At 46.0% G+C, this 13,496-nt stretch overlaps 2 protein-coding genes across 3 annotated transcripts in view; both read left to right on the top strand.

The window, feature by feature from the left end:
* Positions 1 to 9,179, top strand: part of JPT1 (Jupiter microtubule associated homolog 1) — an 83,477-nt gene extending 74,298 nt beyond the window's left edge. The window contains exon 5 of the mRNA XM_072112465.1: positions 9,082 to 9,179. Within this exon, the coding sequence (XP_071968566.1) occupies positions 9,082 to 9,164 (83 nt within the window). The 3' untranslated portion in view covers positions 9,165 to 9,179. The remainder of the gene's footprint in view (positions 1 to 9,081) is intronic.
* On the top strand, positions 8,076 to 12,924 carry ATP5PD (ATP synthase peripheral stalk subunit d). 2 transcript variants are annotated; one of them, XM_072112461.1, is made up of 6 exons: positions 8,076 to 8,227; positions 9,256 to 9,386; positions 11,060 to 11,156; positions 11,237 to 11,308; positions 11,726 to 11,788; positions 12,737 to 12,924. In XM_072112461.1, the coding sequence occupies exons 2-6, from the start codon at positions 9,265 to 9,267 to the stop codon at positions 12,866 to 12,868; spliced, it is 486 nt and encodes a 161-aa protein (XP_071968562.1). In that variant the 5' UTR covers positions 8,076 to 8,227; positions 9,256 to 9,264; the 3' UTR covers positions 12,869 to 12,924. The 2 variants fall into 2 exon arrangements, with proteins under 2 accessions (XP_071968562.1, XP_071968564.1); XM_072112463.1 differs by having other exon boundaries at positions 8,128 to 8,254.
* Positions 12,925 to 13,496: the final 572 nt, after the last annotated feature.

Consider the following 13,496-nt stretch of genomic DNA (forward strand, 5'->3'; position numbering starts at 1 on the left):
CCATAGACAGGGGACATCCTCTACACCTAGAGGAGAGGTGGTTCTACCATCATCATAGACAGGGGGCATCCTCTACACCTAGAGGGGAGGAGGTTCTACCATCACCATAGACAGAGGACATCCTATACACCTAGAGGAGAGGTGGTTCTACCATCACCATAGACAGGGGGCATCCTCTACACCTAGAGGGGAGGAGGTTCTACCATCACCATAGACAGAGGACATCCTCTACACCTAGAGGAGAGGTGGTTCTACCATCACCATAGACAGGGGACATCCTCTACACCTAGAGGAGAGGTGGTTCTACCATCACCATAGACAGGGGACATCCTCTACACCTAGAGGAGAGGTGATTCTACCATCACCATAGACAAAGGTTCTTTACTGTAAGAGCAGTGAGACTGTGGAACGCTCTGCCGCAGGAGGCTGTTATGGGGGACTCTATGTACATGTTCAAGAGAGGCCTGGACGACTTTCTGGAGAGCAAAAATATCACAGGTTATGTGGATAAAACATTTATTTAATTCTTGAAGGTTGGACTTGATGGACTTGCGTCTCCTTCCAGCCTTATATACTATGATACTATGAGTCTATGAGGATGAGGGGTGACACAAGAGCTTACAGTCTATGAGGGGGGTGACACAAGAGCTTACAGTCTATGAGGATGAGGGGGTGACACAAGAGCTTACAGTCTATGAGGGGGGTGACACAAGAGCTTACAGTCTATGAGGGGGGTGACACAAGAGCTTACAGTCTATGAGGATGAGGGGGTGACACAAGAGCTTACAGTCTATGAGGATGAGGGGTGACACAAGAGCTTACAGTCTATGAGGATGAGGGGGGACACAAGAGCTTACAGTCTATGAGGATGAGGGGGTGACACAAGAGCTTACAGTCTATGAGGATGAGGGGGTGATACAAGAGCTTACAGTCTATGAGGATGAGGGGGTGACACAAGAGCTTACAGTCTATGAGGATGAGGAAATGATACAAGAGCTTATAGTCTATGAGGATGAGGGGGTGACACAAGAGCTTACAGTCTATGAGGATGAGGGGGTGACACAAAAGCTTACAGACTATGAGGATGATGGAGTGACACAAGAGCTTACAGTCTATGAGGATAAGGGGGCGACACAAGAGCTTACAATCTATGAGGATGAGGGGGTGACACAAGAGCTTACAGTCTATGAGGATGAGAGGGGGACACAAGAGCTTACAGTCTATGAGGATGAGGGGGTGACACAAGAGCTTACAGACTATGAGGATGAGGGAGTGACACAAGAGCTTACAGTCTATGAGGATAAGGGGGTGACACAAGAGCTTACAGTCTATGAGGATGAGGGGGTGACACAAGAGCTTACAGTCTATGAGGATGAGGGAGTGACACAAGAGCTTACAGTCTATGAGGATAAGGGGGTGACACAAGAGCTTACAGTCTATGAGGATGAGGGGGTGACACAAGAGCTTACAGTCTATGAGGATGAGGGGGTGACAGAAGAGCTTACAGTCTATGAGGATGAGGGGGGACACAAGAGCTTACAGTCTATGAGGATGAGGGGGTGACACAAGAGCTTACAGTCTATGAGGATGAGAGGGGGACACAAGAGCTTACAGTCTATGAGGATGAGGGGGTGACACAAGAGCTTACAGACTATGAGGATGAGGGAGTGACACAAGAGCTTACAGTCTATGAGGATAAGGGGGTGACACAAGAGCTTGCAGTCTATGAGGATGAGGGGGTGACACAAGAGCTTACAGTCTATGAGGATGAGGGGGGGCACAAGAGCTTACAGTCTATGAGGATGAGGGGGTGACACAAGAGCTTACAGTCTATGAGGATGAGGGGGGACACAAGAGCTTACGGTCTATGAGGATGAGGGGGTGACACAAGAGCTTACAGTCTATGAGGATGAGGGGGTGACACAAGATCTTACAGTCTATGAGGATGAGAGGGGATACAGGAGCTTACAGTCTATGAGGATGAGGGGGTGACACAAGAGCTTACAGTCTATGAGGATGAGGGGACACACAAGAGCTTACAGTCTATGAGGATGAGGGGGTGACACAAAAGCTTACAGTCTACAAGGATGAGGGGGTGATACAAGAGCTTACAGTCTATGAGGATGAGGGGGTGACACAAGAGCATACAGTCTATGACAGTGATGGCAAATCTTTTAGAGACCGAGTGCCCAAACTACAACCAAGACCCACTTATTTACCGCAAAGCGCCAACACAGAAATTTTATTTGTGATTTATACTCCCTGCTCTGTCACTTTCATTCATAACTGCACCCTGAGGACACTAATTAAGCAGAAAATAGAAGAAAGTTGGATAATCATTGTAGATTCCCTCCAGGGTACCATAAACAGGAAGAATTGTCAGGGCCGGAGCAGGAGCTACAATGATAATCCAGATCTCTCCACACCTTCCCACTCCTCTAGTAGTCCCAGGTAGAGCTGTCACTTTAAAATAGCTCTGTACACAGCAAGACCTGGGCTATCTGGGACTACAGGAAGATACCTGAAGTCATCTCTGGTGATGGCCACAGAAAGTGCCCCGAGTGCCACCTCTGGCACCCGTGCCATAGGTTTGCCATCACTGGTCTATGAGGATGAGGAGGGTGACAGAAGAACTTACAGTCTATGAGGATGAGAGGGTGACACAAGAGCTTACAGTCTATGAAGATGAGGGGGGACACAGGAGCTTACAGTCTATGAGGATGAGGGGGTGACACAAGAGCTTACAGTCTATGAGGATGAGGGGGTGACACAAGAGCTTACAGTCTATGAGGATGAGGGGGTGACACAAGAGCTTACAGTCTATGAGGATGAGGGGGTGACACAAGAGCTTACAGTCTATGAGGATGAGAGGGGGACACAAGAGCTTACAGTCTATGAGGATGAGGGGGTGACACAAGAGCTTACAGTCTATGAGGATGAGGGGGTGATACAAGAGCTTACAGTCTATGAGGATGAGGAGGTGACACAAGATCTTACAGTCTATGAGGATGAGAGGGGATACAGGAGCTTACAGTCTATGAGGATGAGGCGTGACACAAGAGCTTGCAGTCTATGAGGATGAGGGGGTGACACAAGAGCTTACAGTCTATGAAAATGAGGGGTGACACAAGAGCTTACAGTCTATGAGGATGAGGGGGACACAAGAGCTTACAGTCTATGAGGATGAGGGGGTGACACAAGAGCTTACAGTCTATGAGGATGAGGGGGTGACACAAGAGCTTACAGTTTATGAGGAGGGTGACACAAGAGCTTACAGTCTATGGGGATGAGGGGTGACACAAGAGCTTACAGTCTATGAGGATGAGGGGGTGACACAAGAGCTTACAGTCTATGAGGATGAGGGGGGACACAAGAGCTTACAGTCTATGAGGATGAGGGGGTGACACAAGAGCTTACAGTCTATGAGGATGAGGGGGTGACACAAGAGCATACAGTCTATGAGGATGAGGGGGTGACAAGAGCTTACAGTCTATGAGGATTAGGGGGTGACACAAGAGCTTACAGTCTATGAGGATGAGGGGGTGACACAAGAGCTTACAGTCTATGAGGATGAGGGGGTGACACAAGAGCTTACAGTCTATGGGGATGAGGGGGTGACACAAGAGCTTACAGTCTATGAGGATGAAGGAGGGCACTGGCGCGAGGTCTGCAAATGTGATATTTTTATGATGCTATTCAAAAGTAATATACTGGTCGATTTGGGACTCTAAATTACAGTTCCATCTGGACCTGTCGTTGGTTTTGGGTCCCAAATCGACCTGACAGGTCCTCTTTAAGCAATCTACGTTGGCATGAACGCAATTTTAAGAAAGAATTGATTAAAAAGATGAGAAAGCCCTGCGTGAGTTTCTAAGGACACAGGTTTCTGCTTTTCTGAGTGGTATTATTTTTACTAAAACATGGTTAAAGGGGTTCTCTGGAGGTGAAAAAACATGGCTGCAGTCTTCCAAAAACAGCGCCTCATCTGACCATGGGTAGTGTGTGGTATTGCAACTAAGCTCCATTCATTTCTATACAGCTGAGCTGCAGTACTGGCAGTAACCATGGACAGGTGTGGCGCTGTTTTTGGAAGACTGCAGCCATGTTTTTCCACCTCCTGAGAACCCCTTTAATCACAGGGCTGCGGAGTCGCTAAGCCAAACCTGTGACTCCTCAATTTCCCTAATTCCAACTCCCTCGTACATGGCGCATGTTTAAGGCCCCTTCCCCACTTGCGAGTGTGATGCGATGAACTCGCATCACACTCGCAACGCAAGCTGTCGGGAACGCACGGCCCGAACGCTGCACCGCGGGAGTGAACTGACATGCTGAGTTCACTCCCGCGGTGCAGCGTTCAGGCCGTGCGTTCCCGGCAGCTTGCGTTGCGAGTGTGATGCGAGTTCATCGCATCACACTCGCAAGTGGGGAACGGGCCTAAGTGTTACATTTATTGTCGTAAAATGTTAACATTAGGCTTTCTATCACCATACTGTATGTCTGTATGTATATGATGTATGTATGTGTATTCTATCTGTACTGTATATATGTATATGCAATACATATTGGGGCACATTTACTTACCCGGTCCAGTCGCGATCCAGCGGCGCGTTCTCTGCTCTGCATTCGGGTCCGGCCGGGATTTATGAATGTAGTTCTTCCGCCGTCCACCAGGTGGCGCTGCTGCGCTGAAAGTCATCTCATCGCGCCGGAATTCACCACCTCGGACCAAGTGAAGGTAAGCGGTCACCAAGCGACACTTTTTCGGTTTTTAAATGCGGCGGTTTTTTCCGAATACGTCGGGTTTTCGTTCGGCCACGCCCCCCGATTTCCGTCGAGCGCATGCCGGCGCCGATGCGCCACAATCCGATCGCGTGCGCCACAATCCCGGGGCAATTCAGGTACGATCGGCGCAAATCGGAAATATTCGCGTAACACGTCGGGAAAACGCGAATCGGGCCCTTAGTAAATGACCCCCATTGTATGTATGTGTATATACTGTGTGTATATATGATGAATATATACTGTATGTCTAAATATATAATGTATATATACTATCTGTGTACATAATGTGTATGTACTATACAGCATGGGGCACATTTACTAAGAATAGTGCAGTCTGTACTGAGTGCAGTTTGCCTGTGTAATGTGCAGAGGGCGCCATTTGGGACTTTGCATGGTAAATGTGGTGCACAGTCTAAGGACCAGAATGTCCATTTCAGTGCAGAAATTTGAGTTGCATGAAGAATAGTGCAGCTGTGTCCCTGATATCAAGCTTGACCTTCAAGAGGCCTAATGATATGATGTGGAATTAGATCCAAACCAGTATATCTATTCCAGAAGGAACAGATTCCCAACTGTAATCAACACTGTTTCAATGTGGTTGCTTCTCTTCAGTACAGTGCAGGGAACTGGTTTGGCTGAGTGAGAGGCTTGTGACTTGGGTCGGGAAGTAAGAGTTCTCTTTACAGAGACTGACAATTTAGGCCACCAAGTAGGCGTGTGGAGTCTTATAGCCATGGACGCTCCACTAGGGGATTCTGGGAAAATATGTAAATATGTTTTACATGATGAAATGAGGAAAACCAAACCTCTTTGGCCGCGGTCACACGTACCGCTAGGCGTCCGTTCATAACGTGACGCTAGCGCACAGGGGTCAGCCCTCGGCCCAAACGCACATGCATTTCCAGAGAAACACATGCGATCGGCTTAAAAATCGCATGCATTTCCCTGGAAACGCATGTGCGTTCGGGCTGAGGACCTCCCCCTGTGCGCTAGCGTCGCATTATGACGGACGCCTAGCGGTACGAGTGACCGCGGCCTTTTAGCTACCCTGTAAGGTGTCTTGATGTCGAGCGAGCTACCTTACACGGTAGGTAAAAGAGGCCTGGTTTTCCCATCCTGGAAAAATTATTTGCATATTTTTTTATACTTTTTCTTTTCCCTTCCCTCCGTATATATATTTTTTTCACACTATAAATAAATGGGAACCTGTCAGCAGGTGTGACTGTGCAGACCATAGCTGTGTAACCATTCCTTTGTGTGAAAATGTGTACAGTGTGTAGATATCCCTTAAATTGCATATTAAACTGCATACTTCATTCCTTAGCATGGGACAATGTTACCACCAAGTTGGGGTATTGATATTATTTGTCTGTTAACTCAAGGGTTAAATGTCATTTACATTATGTTTGTAAGTAATTGTTACTTTCCTGAGGCTTAGCAGGCGGCTTATTGGCTGGCACACCAGAGTGTCTAGATAGTGAAAATCTATACATTTAGGCTCTGTGTAAGGCTCTGGTAGTGATGGAAAGTCCACCTCTTTATAGTGAGCTGGGTCATTAGGCTCAGGTTACTATAAAGAGCCGGCTCTTTTGGCTCCCGAACGTCTCCTTATGTAAATACATAGGGAATAGTTTTCAGGCGGCCACAAATGTTTGAGTTAAAAGGGGTGTGGCCTCAAAATAAGAGGTGGGGCTACTTGATTCAGAACAGGGCTAAGTAAGCCCTTCGGATGGGCGATTCATCACTAGGCTCTGGGTCCTTTTGGTTTTGGTTCTTCTGATTTTTAGCTCTTCTGATGATGCGTTGCTTTTTTTTTTGCACTGGATTCCAAAGGCTTGAATCGTGATCACATGCTGAGGTTACATTACGTTTTAACAAATGCAGTCGAAACACAATGTAACCTCAGCATGTGATCAAGGCTGAAGCCTTTGTAATGCGTCAACAAAAAACGAACAGCATTGTGTGAACGTGGCCTGAGACTTGTGCTGTGATTGCATTGCTACCAGACTGATTGCTGTTGTTCTACTAATGCACCAGCGCCTAACCAACTCACAGGAGACTCTTGCCAGCGGAGCTGACCACTGGTCCGCACTGAGATTCCTGCAGGCCCAGGACTGTTCTACCGCTACAGCTAGCCAATCTACAGCTTACCCTCTAAAGGAAGGAATTCATAGCTGGTTTGTTACCTGCTGCTGTTCAGTGCCAACTAATAAAGAAACCGTGAGTTGTTCAGATATGTCTATTCTTCTGTGTGTGTCCCTGGCCTGCCACTACCATCATGGGCCTCACACATAACATCTGTTTACATCCGACTGCTCTAAGGGCAAACCTTCCTCCCCCTCTTCTTACTGGGCCAGACAGGAGTAGATGAGGGACCCAGGCTCCTGTGACATCTGCTACCATACAGTCCTAGTCTCCTGCAGTCCCTGCATGCTGTTAGCCCTGGTGGGGATGTTGTATATATGTCTTGTACCTGTTGTAGTAGTATCCCTGGAACCGCTAGAGATCATAACCGTTAAACACCCTGGGACGTGCATGTTTGTTCTGGTTAAAGGGGTTGGCTAATAATAGGAAACCTTAACAGGGTGAGTTCACTATGGTTGAAGCTATTGGGCCGTGTGCTCATGCCGACCACAAACAACACCGCTCCATGATCGTACACAATAGAAGATACTTTTTATGTAAGTTTACGTGGGGTATATGTCAGGGCCGTTTCACTATTACACCTGAGGAAATTCCAGTCTGTCTATAGGTTTCTGTGGCTTTATTTTGTATAAAAATCCTCCAAATTTGCTCATGTACGGTGTGGACAGGGCCTAATATTTGCAAATTTCTGTTTCAGTTTTGTGTTTTTGCATTTGGATTATTCCCAATGTCACGTCCTCACGCAGAAGGACTAATCCATTCATTTTTGGGGGGGGTAAAAATAGATCACTTGTGTCTCCTACATGCCAAAATGCTTCTAATACATGTGATGGAGAATTCAGAAGCAGAATAAGGGAAGCAGGATGAGAGCCAAGACCTGACATATTCAAGTTAACACATATATCTTAAGGTAAATGTGTTGTGGTTGTGTGATTATACAGCTCCAGTGCGTTTTATCCAGCACTGATAATCTCTAGGACTGTATTCAGATTATGAAAGCACCGCACTGTCTGCAGCTGCCATTCACAGCACAAGACTACTAAGCTCCGCCCTATTCCTCACGCATTATTTATACCGCTAATGCCCGACGTCATGACGTAGCTCCTCAAGGTCATGACGGAAGCGGCGTCCCGTTCTTGGGCACGTGACAGGCAGCAGCCAATCACGTCCCTCCCTTCCTCTGACAGCCGTTCTCTCATTGGCTGAAGCCCCGTTCTTCCGGAGCGTGTGATTGGTTGATGTGAGGAGTTAGTGTAACGTCACTCGCGGCGGAGGCCATTGCAGTGTCCCGGCGGGTGAGGTAGGTTGGAGGTCGGTGAGCGGACAGGTGAGGAGGAGGAGGCTGTGGTGGCGGCTTAGGCCTCTGGTTGTTCGGTTATCGGTTTGGCTTCCACCATTGTGCGGTGATACTGGCGGGTGTACTGCAGAGTCTGTGCCGGGAGGAGGAGTATGGAGAAGTCCTTGAAGACCCGGCAACAGCATAGGGCGCACACTATATATCACAGCAGCCTCTTTTCAGTGAAGATTTGCCCGTTTACATATACAAAAAATAAATCTCCAATCATGTGGAAATGCGCAGAGAAGAGTCAGATTTTACCTGAAATTAGTCAAGTGTAGAGGCTGCAGTTATATTATCACTTCAGATGCTCATATCTTCTGTTCTATAGCACCCAAAAAGCTGTTGCTGGTGTCATATTAACGAGAAGAATCTGATCTTTCCCATCAAACATGGATTGCGGTTCTGAGCTACAGAACCAGACATACAGGCAAGAATTGGATCTTTCATAGCTCACACTTCCTACTATGTCTTTAACTCTCTGTATCTCCAATTCTGTATCCCTGAACCAGAGGCCTGATGGGAAAAGGCGAGATTCTTATTTTTAATAAAACACCCAAAGAAGGTTTCTATTTGCTATAGAACCAAAGATAAGGGAGTAGTGGCACTACAACTGCAGCCTCTTAACTTGACTTATCTTGGGCATATTTGACTCTTCTGTCCATTATCACATGACTGTATATTTGTTATAAGTAAACATGTTAGATTTCAAGGAGTGATCTTAAAAAGGGCATTCCTTCCCCCTACCTGAGGGGCGACAATAGTTAAATGGGGGTCATACACGGTTATTTTGATTGTTAGACTGTCAAATAACAAGTAAATGGAGCTGAAAAAAGTGTGTGTGTGTGTAATATATATATTTCTGTTGACTCAGTTATCAGATTTCCGTCCTTTATCATAAGATTCATCTGCTGTTCCTCCTATAGAATACAAATAAAGACCGCAGGATATTGCTGTTTGGTCACTCTCTCTTATGGTCTTTTGTTTTGCAGATCCTAATCATGGCGGGTCGCAGAGCTGCAATCAAGGCTGTGGACTGGTTGGCGTTCGCAGAAAGGGTTCCAGCCAATCAGAAGGCGATGTTCAATGCACTGAAGACTCGCAGCGATTCCGTTGCCGCTAAGTGAGAACAGATTTCTGTCTTATCCATCTGTAGGGTTTTCTGCCACCCTTACTCCTCAGCGACCGCCAAATGTAAACCATGACATCCAAGACCTAAATGTAGATGGTAGATGGAGTATCGATTTAGGGCTCATTCACATTAACGTAATGGGGGATGCATATCGGTTCCTATTGACGTTTATGGAGCTCAGTCACTGTCCGATGAGCACACATTGTCTCACCGCCCCTTGAATGTGCACGGCGAAATATAGTAGTGTATTAGATGGACGGCCCAGCAGAGCTGCACATCTACAGGATATGTCATCTATGGCCCATATAGCACAGGAAAGCAAATGAGATGCTGGTCAGTGGTTGTCTGGTTCCTGGGGCTTCCCCTAATGAATGGCGCAATAGATCTTACATGTGTTCATATATTAATATTTATAAGGCACCATTCATTCCATGGATCTGTACAATCAGTGAGGGGTTCATATACATTACATTAAGACGAGAACAAATGCGAGTAGAAATACAAAACTACAGAGGTCAGGAGACGGAGGACCCTGCCCGTGACGGCTCCCGAGCTATATGGAAGGGCTATAGAGACGTGAGGTGATGGAGCGGAGCAGTTAGTGTGTTGTAGATGATCCTGAACAGATGGGTTTTCAGGTTACGTCTGAAGGATTGGGAAGTGGGGGACAGTCTGACACATTTTGGTAGAGAGTTCCAGAGTATGGGAGAAGTTCTGCATGCAGTGTGAGAAGAGTGGATGGTGATAGAGTGAAGCTGAAGGTCCTGTGAGGAGCGGAGATCACGTGTGGGATGGTATTGGCTGATGAGGTCAGAGATATATGGAGGGGACAGGGTGTGGATGGCTTTGTAGGGAACCAGTGCAGAGACTGGCAGAGAGAAGCCAGGAGACAGATGGATTATTCGGGGAGCAGAGAAGAGATGCAGAGGAGAATCAGGGAAACAGATGGATTAGCCGGGCAGCAGAGAGTTTAGGATGGATTGGAGGGGCATTAGAGAGTCAGCTAGGAGACCACAGAGAAGAATATTACAGTAGTCTAAGCAGGAGATGAGGGTATGGACTAGTAATTTTGTAGACTCTGGATTGAGGAAGGGTCTGATACAAGAGATGTTCATACAGGATTCTTGTTCTGCTGCTCGATCTAGTATTGAGAACAGGGTCACTGTTGTTAGGATTATAGAGGATAACCCCTCTGTTACACCACAGTTGGTCCAGAAGGATGAGGCTACAGGCTACATTCCCACCACGTTTTTCTTTATACAACAGGAAAGCACCAGATGTAATGGTGGAGGCAATTGGCGCCTATGGGGGGGATGCAACGTATTGCTCCCCCTGGCCTCTGCTCAGTGTACACTTCAGGGAGGTCCCCAGTGATGTAACTGTCCATATAAGGATGGTGACATCACTGGTGGAAAACATCCTGGTTTCTTCTGCTTTCAAGGGAAGAAATAGTAAGAACTCTTCCATTTTTTGTGCATGCAGTGGGAAACGTCCTCGCCCACTCTTGTAAGGGTATGTAGAGAGATTACATCTGGCAGATTCCTAATAGATTATGTAAACCCAACCTTATTATATGCACCATATTGAATTCTGTGTATTGGGCTGTTCATGGATTATACACTGCGCTGTTACCATTGAGTGACTCCTATTGTTTATGTCCACAGGTTGACTTCTCTCCCTGCCAAGCCTCCAACCATTGACTGGGCATTGTACCGCGCTGCTATCACTAAAGCCGGCTTAGTGGATGAGTTTGAGACTAAGGTAACATGGACACCGTGCCCCCGAGCATGTGAAGGATAGAGATGTGGACATGTTTCAGTAATATGTTCATATTTTTGCAGTTTGGCGCCACGGTTGTCCCTGAGCCTAAGGACACCCAGACAGAGAAGATCAATGCCCAGGAGCAGGAAGCGGTGAGTAATCCACATGACGGGCAATCTAAAAGAAAACCCCACATCTTTTGGCTTGTGCTATTAGCAGCGGACAGGATAGGCTTTAAAGCATTGAAAGGCTGATTTTTTTTTTTGTATTTTTTTTTATTTATTTTAACAAAACAATAAGGTTACATACAGTAATTTGTGTTGCAACCTAACAACATACTTGATTGCTTAGTGAACAATGGACATATATTTTGAACATTACAACTGAGTTGATCACTTAGTCGTACATTAGGTAGATCTTTATTAATGTTCAGCTAAATTTTTAACCCCTTAAAGACACACGATGGAATAAGTACATCCCAGTGCTGCTAAGGATGTTAAAAAAAAAAAAAATTCTGTCAATTTCGCAGCAATTTGGAATTTTTTGATTTGTTTTATTTGTTTTTACAGAATAAAGACGCACAATTGTATGTCCAAGAATCCAAAGCCCGGGTGGCACAGTATGAGAAAGAGGTGAGTAACATCTGTAGACATGAGATGCAGCAACTGGGCAGCTACTTCAATGATATATGTTCAGTATCATAGGGGGGGAATTGCAATGTAATTTACTTGCAGTAAATCCCCCTTTGCTGCCATAATGTTTAGCAGACTCTCATCATGGACTTGTCCTGTAAGCCTGCGCTACATTGATTGCTGTGCATCGGTTACACAACAAGCTGACTCAGTGTGTAATACTGGAAAGAAGCAGGGGGAGGGGGGCATTCTGTCACTTTGCCCCTCACTGGGGGCCCCTTATTTATTTATTCTTCATGCAAAAAAAAAAGGTTCCCTTTAAGGTCCAATCAGCAGACATTGACCTCATAAACCATTACTAGTATGTTGCTTAGCAGCTGGAGACCTTCCAGAACTTGTGTTTTTTCATGGTCCAGTCTGGTGGCATTATCAATCAACCTTGAAGTGAAATGTGCACTGGTTGTCTGAAGTGAAGGAGGCTGGGATTTTAACACTGAAGTCAAGCTCTCTCTTCCTCAGAAAGCCCCTTTACTATAATTGATGGTCCTGCATCCAGAGACATCACTAACCAGATCTGAAGTCTGATGCATGATGTGCCTCAGAGGAGAAGATGCCCAGAGCTCAGACTTCAGTGTTAAACTCTCCACCTCCTTGACTTTTATAAAACCAGTTTACATCTCACTTGAAAGTTGATTTTCTAGACCATAAAAGAAACCATCTAGAAAGTATCACGCTGTTTGGCAATATACTGGTAGTGGTTTGTTAGGCCCCATTGCTGATGACAGGTTTTCTTTAACTTCACATCCATTAATGTTTTACTTCACTCTAAACTTTGCTCCACGATGTTTTATCTTTTACCACAACCTTTCCATCCATGTATTGTCTGTAAAGAAGCAATATCCAAAATGATTATAATATGTAATTTGACCATTTTGTTGTATCCTGCAGCTGGTAAAGTTCAAGAACATGATCCCCTTCGACCAGATGACCATTGAAGATGTGAACGAGGCTTTCCCCGAGACCAAGTTGGATAAAGAGAAGTACGTCCTGTGGCCACACAAGCCAATCTCCGAGTTATAATGTGCCCTGTTCATCCATACTAGAAGTCAATAAATCTTATTGTAATGTATTCTGTACATCTATCTCCGGAGCCGCTCTTATTGTCTATTGAGGTCGCGATGCTCAGAACTTGTTAGCAGCGTTCCACGTATTAAATAGGGACTTCGGGTTATCTATCTTAGAAAAGGTGATCAATTTAAGGCCTTGTTCGGACGATTTATGTGTCCTACTGGGCTACAAACATCTGCACTCTGGAGAGGAGGAGGGGTAAGTACCCCTCTACATTGGAAATCGCACCGCGCGGGCGTTCTTGCAGCCAAAGATGAAGCAAGCTCTTTTTTTTTGCAAGCGCGGAACGGTGAGCACAACTGAGCCATAAGCATCTATGGGGACGTATATATATGCGCCCGCAAATTTGCAGCCGGATATACTTCCCTCTGACAGTCGTGTGCATTGGGCCCATGGGTGCCGGGTGTCTCATCAAGCTTAACTGTGTCTGAGCATCGGCACTCAACTACGTAAGGCCATGGGATTGGTAGGATATGAAGAGACAGTACGTTTGCACACATAGTGGCAATTCATTCATGTTTCCGCTCCAACAGTGCAGAGCACAACAATACAATTCGGTTGTTGTGACTGATTGTTGTGT

Source organism: Engystomops pustulosus, chromosome 6, assembly GCF_040894005.1.
Source record: "Engystomops pustulosus chromosome 6, aEngPut4.maternal, whole genome shotgun sequence".
Classification (NCBI taxonomy): Eukaryota; Metazoa; Chordata; class Amphibia; order Anura; family Leptodactylidae; genus Engystomops; species Engystomops pustulosus.

Excerpts from the sequence above, each read along its gene's own strand:
- ATP5PD (XM_072112461.1), top strand. The coding sequence starts at position 9,265 with ATGGCGGGTCGCAGAGCTGCAATCAAGGCTGTGGACTGGTTGGCGTTC. Across the intron at positions 9,387-11,059 it reads AGCGATTCCGTTGCCGCTAA|GTTGACTTCTCTCCCTGCCA; the intron begins GTGAGAACAGAT and ends TTATGTCCACAG. Across the intron at positions 11,789-12,736 it reads TGGCACAGTATGAGAAAGAG|CTGGTAAAGTTCAAGAACAT; the intron begins GTGAGTAACATC and ends TGTATCCTGCAG.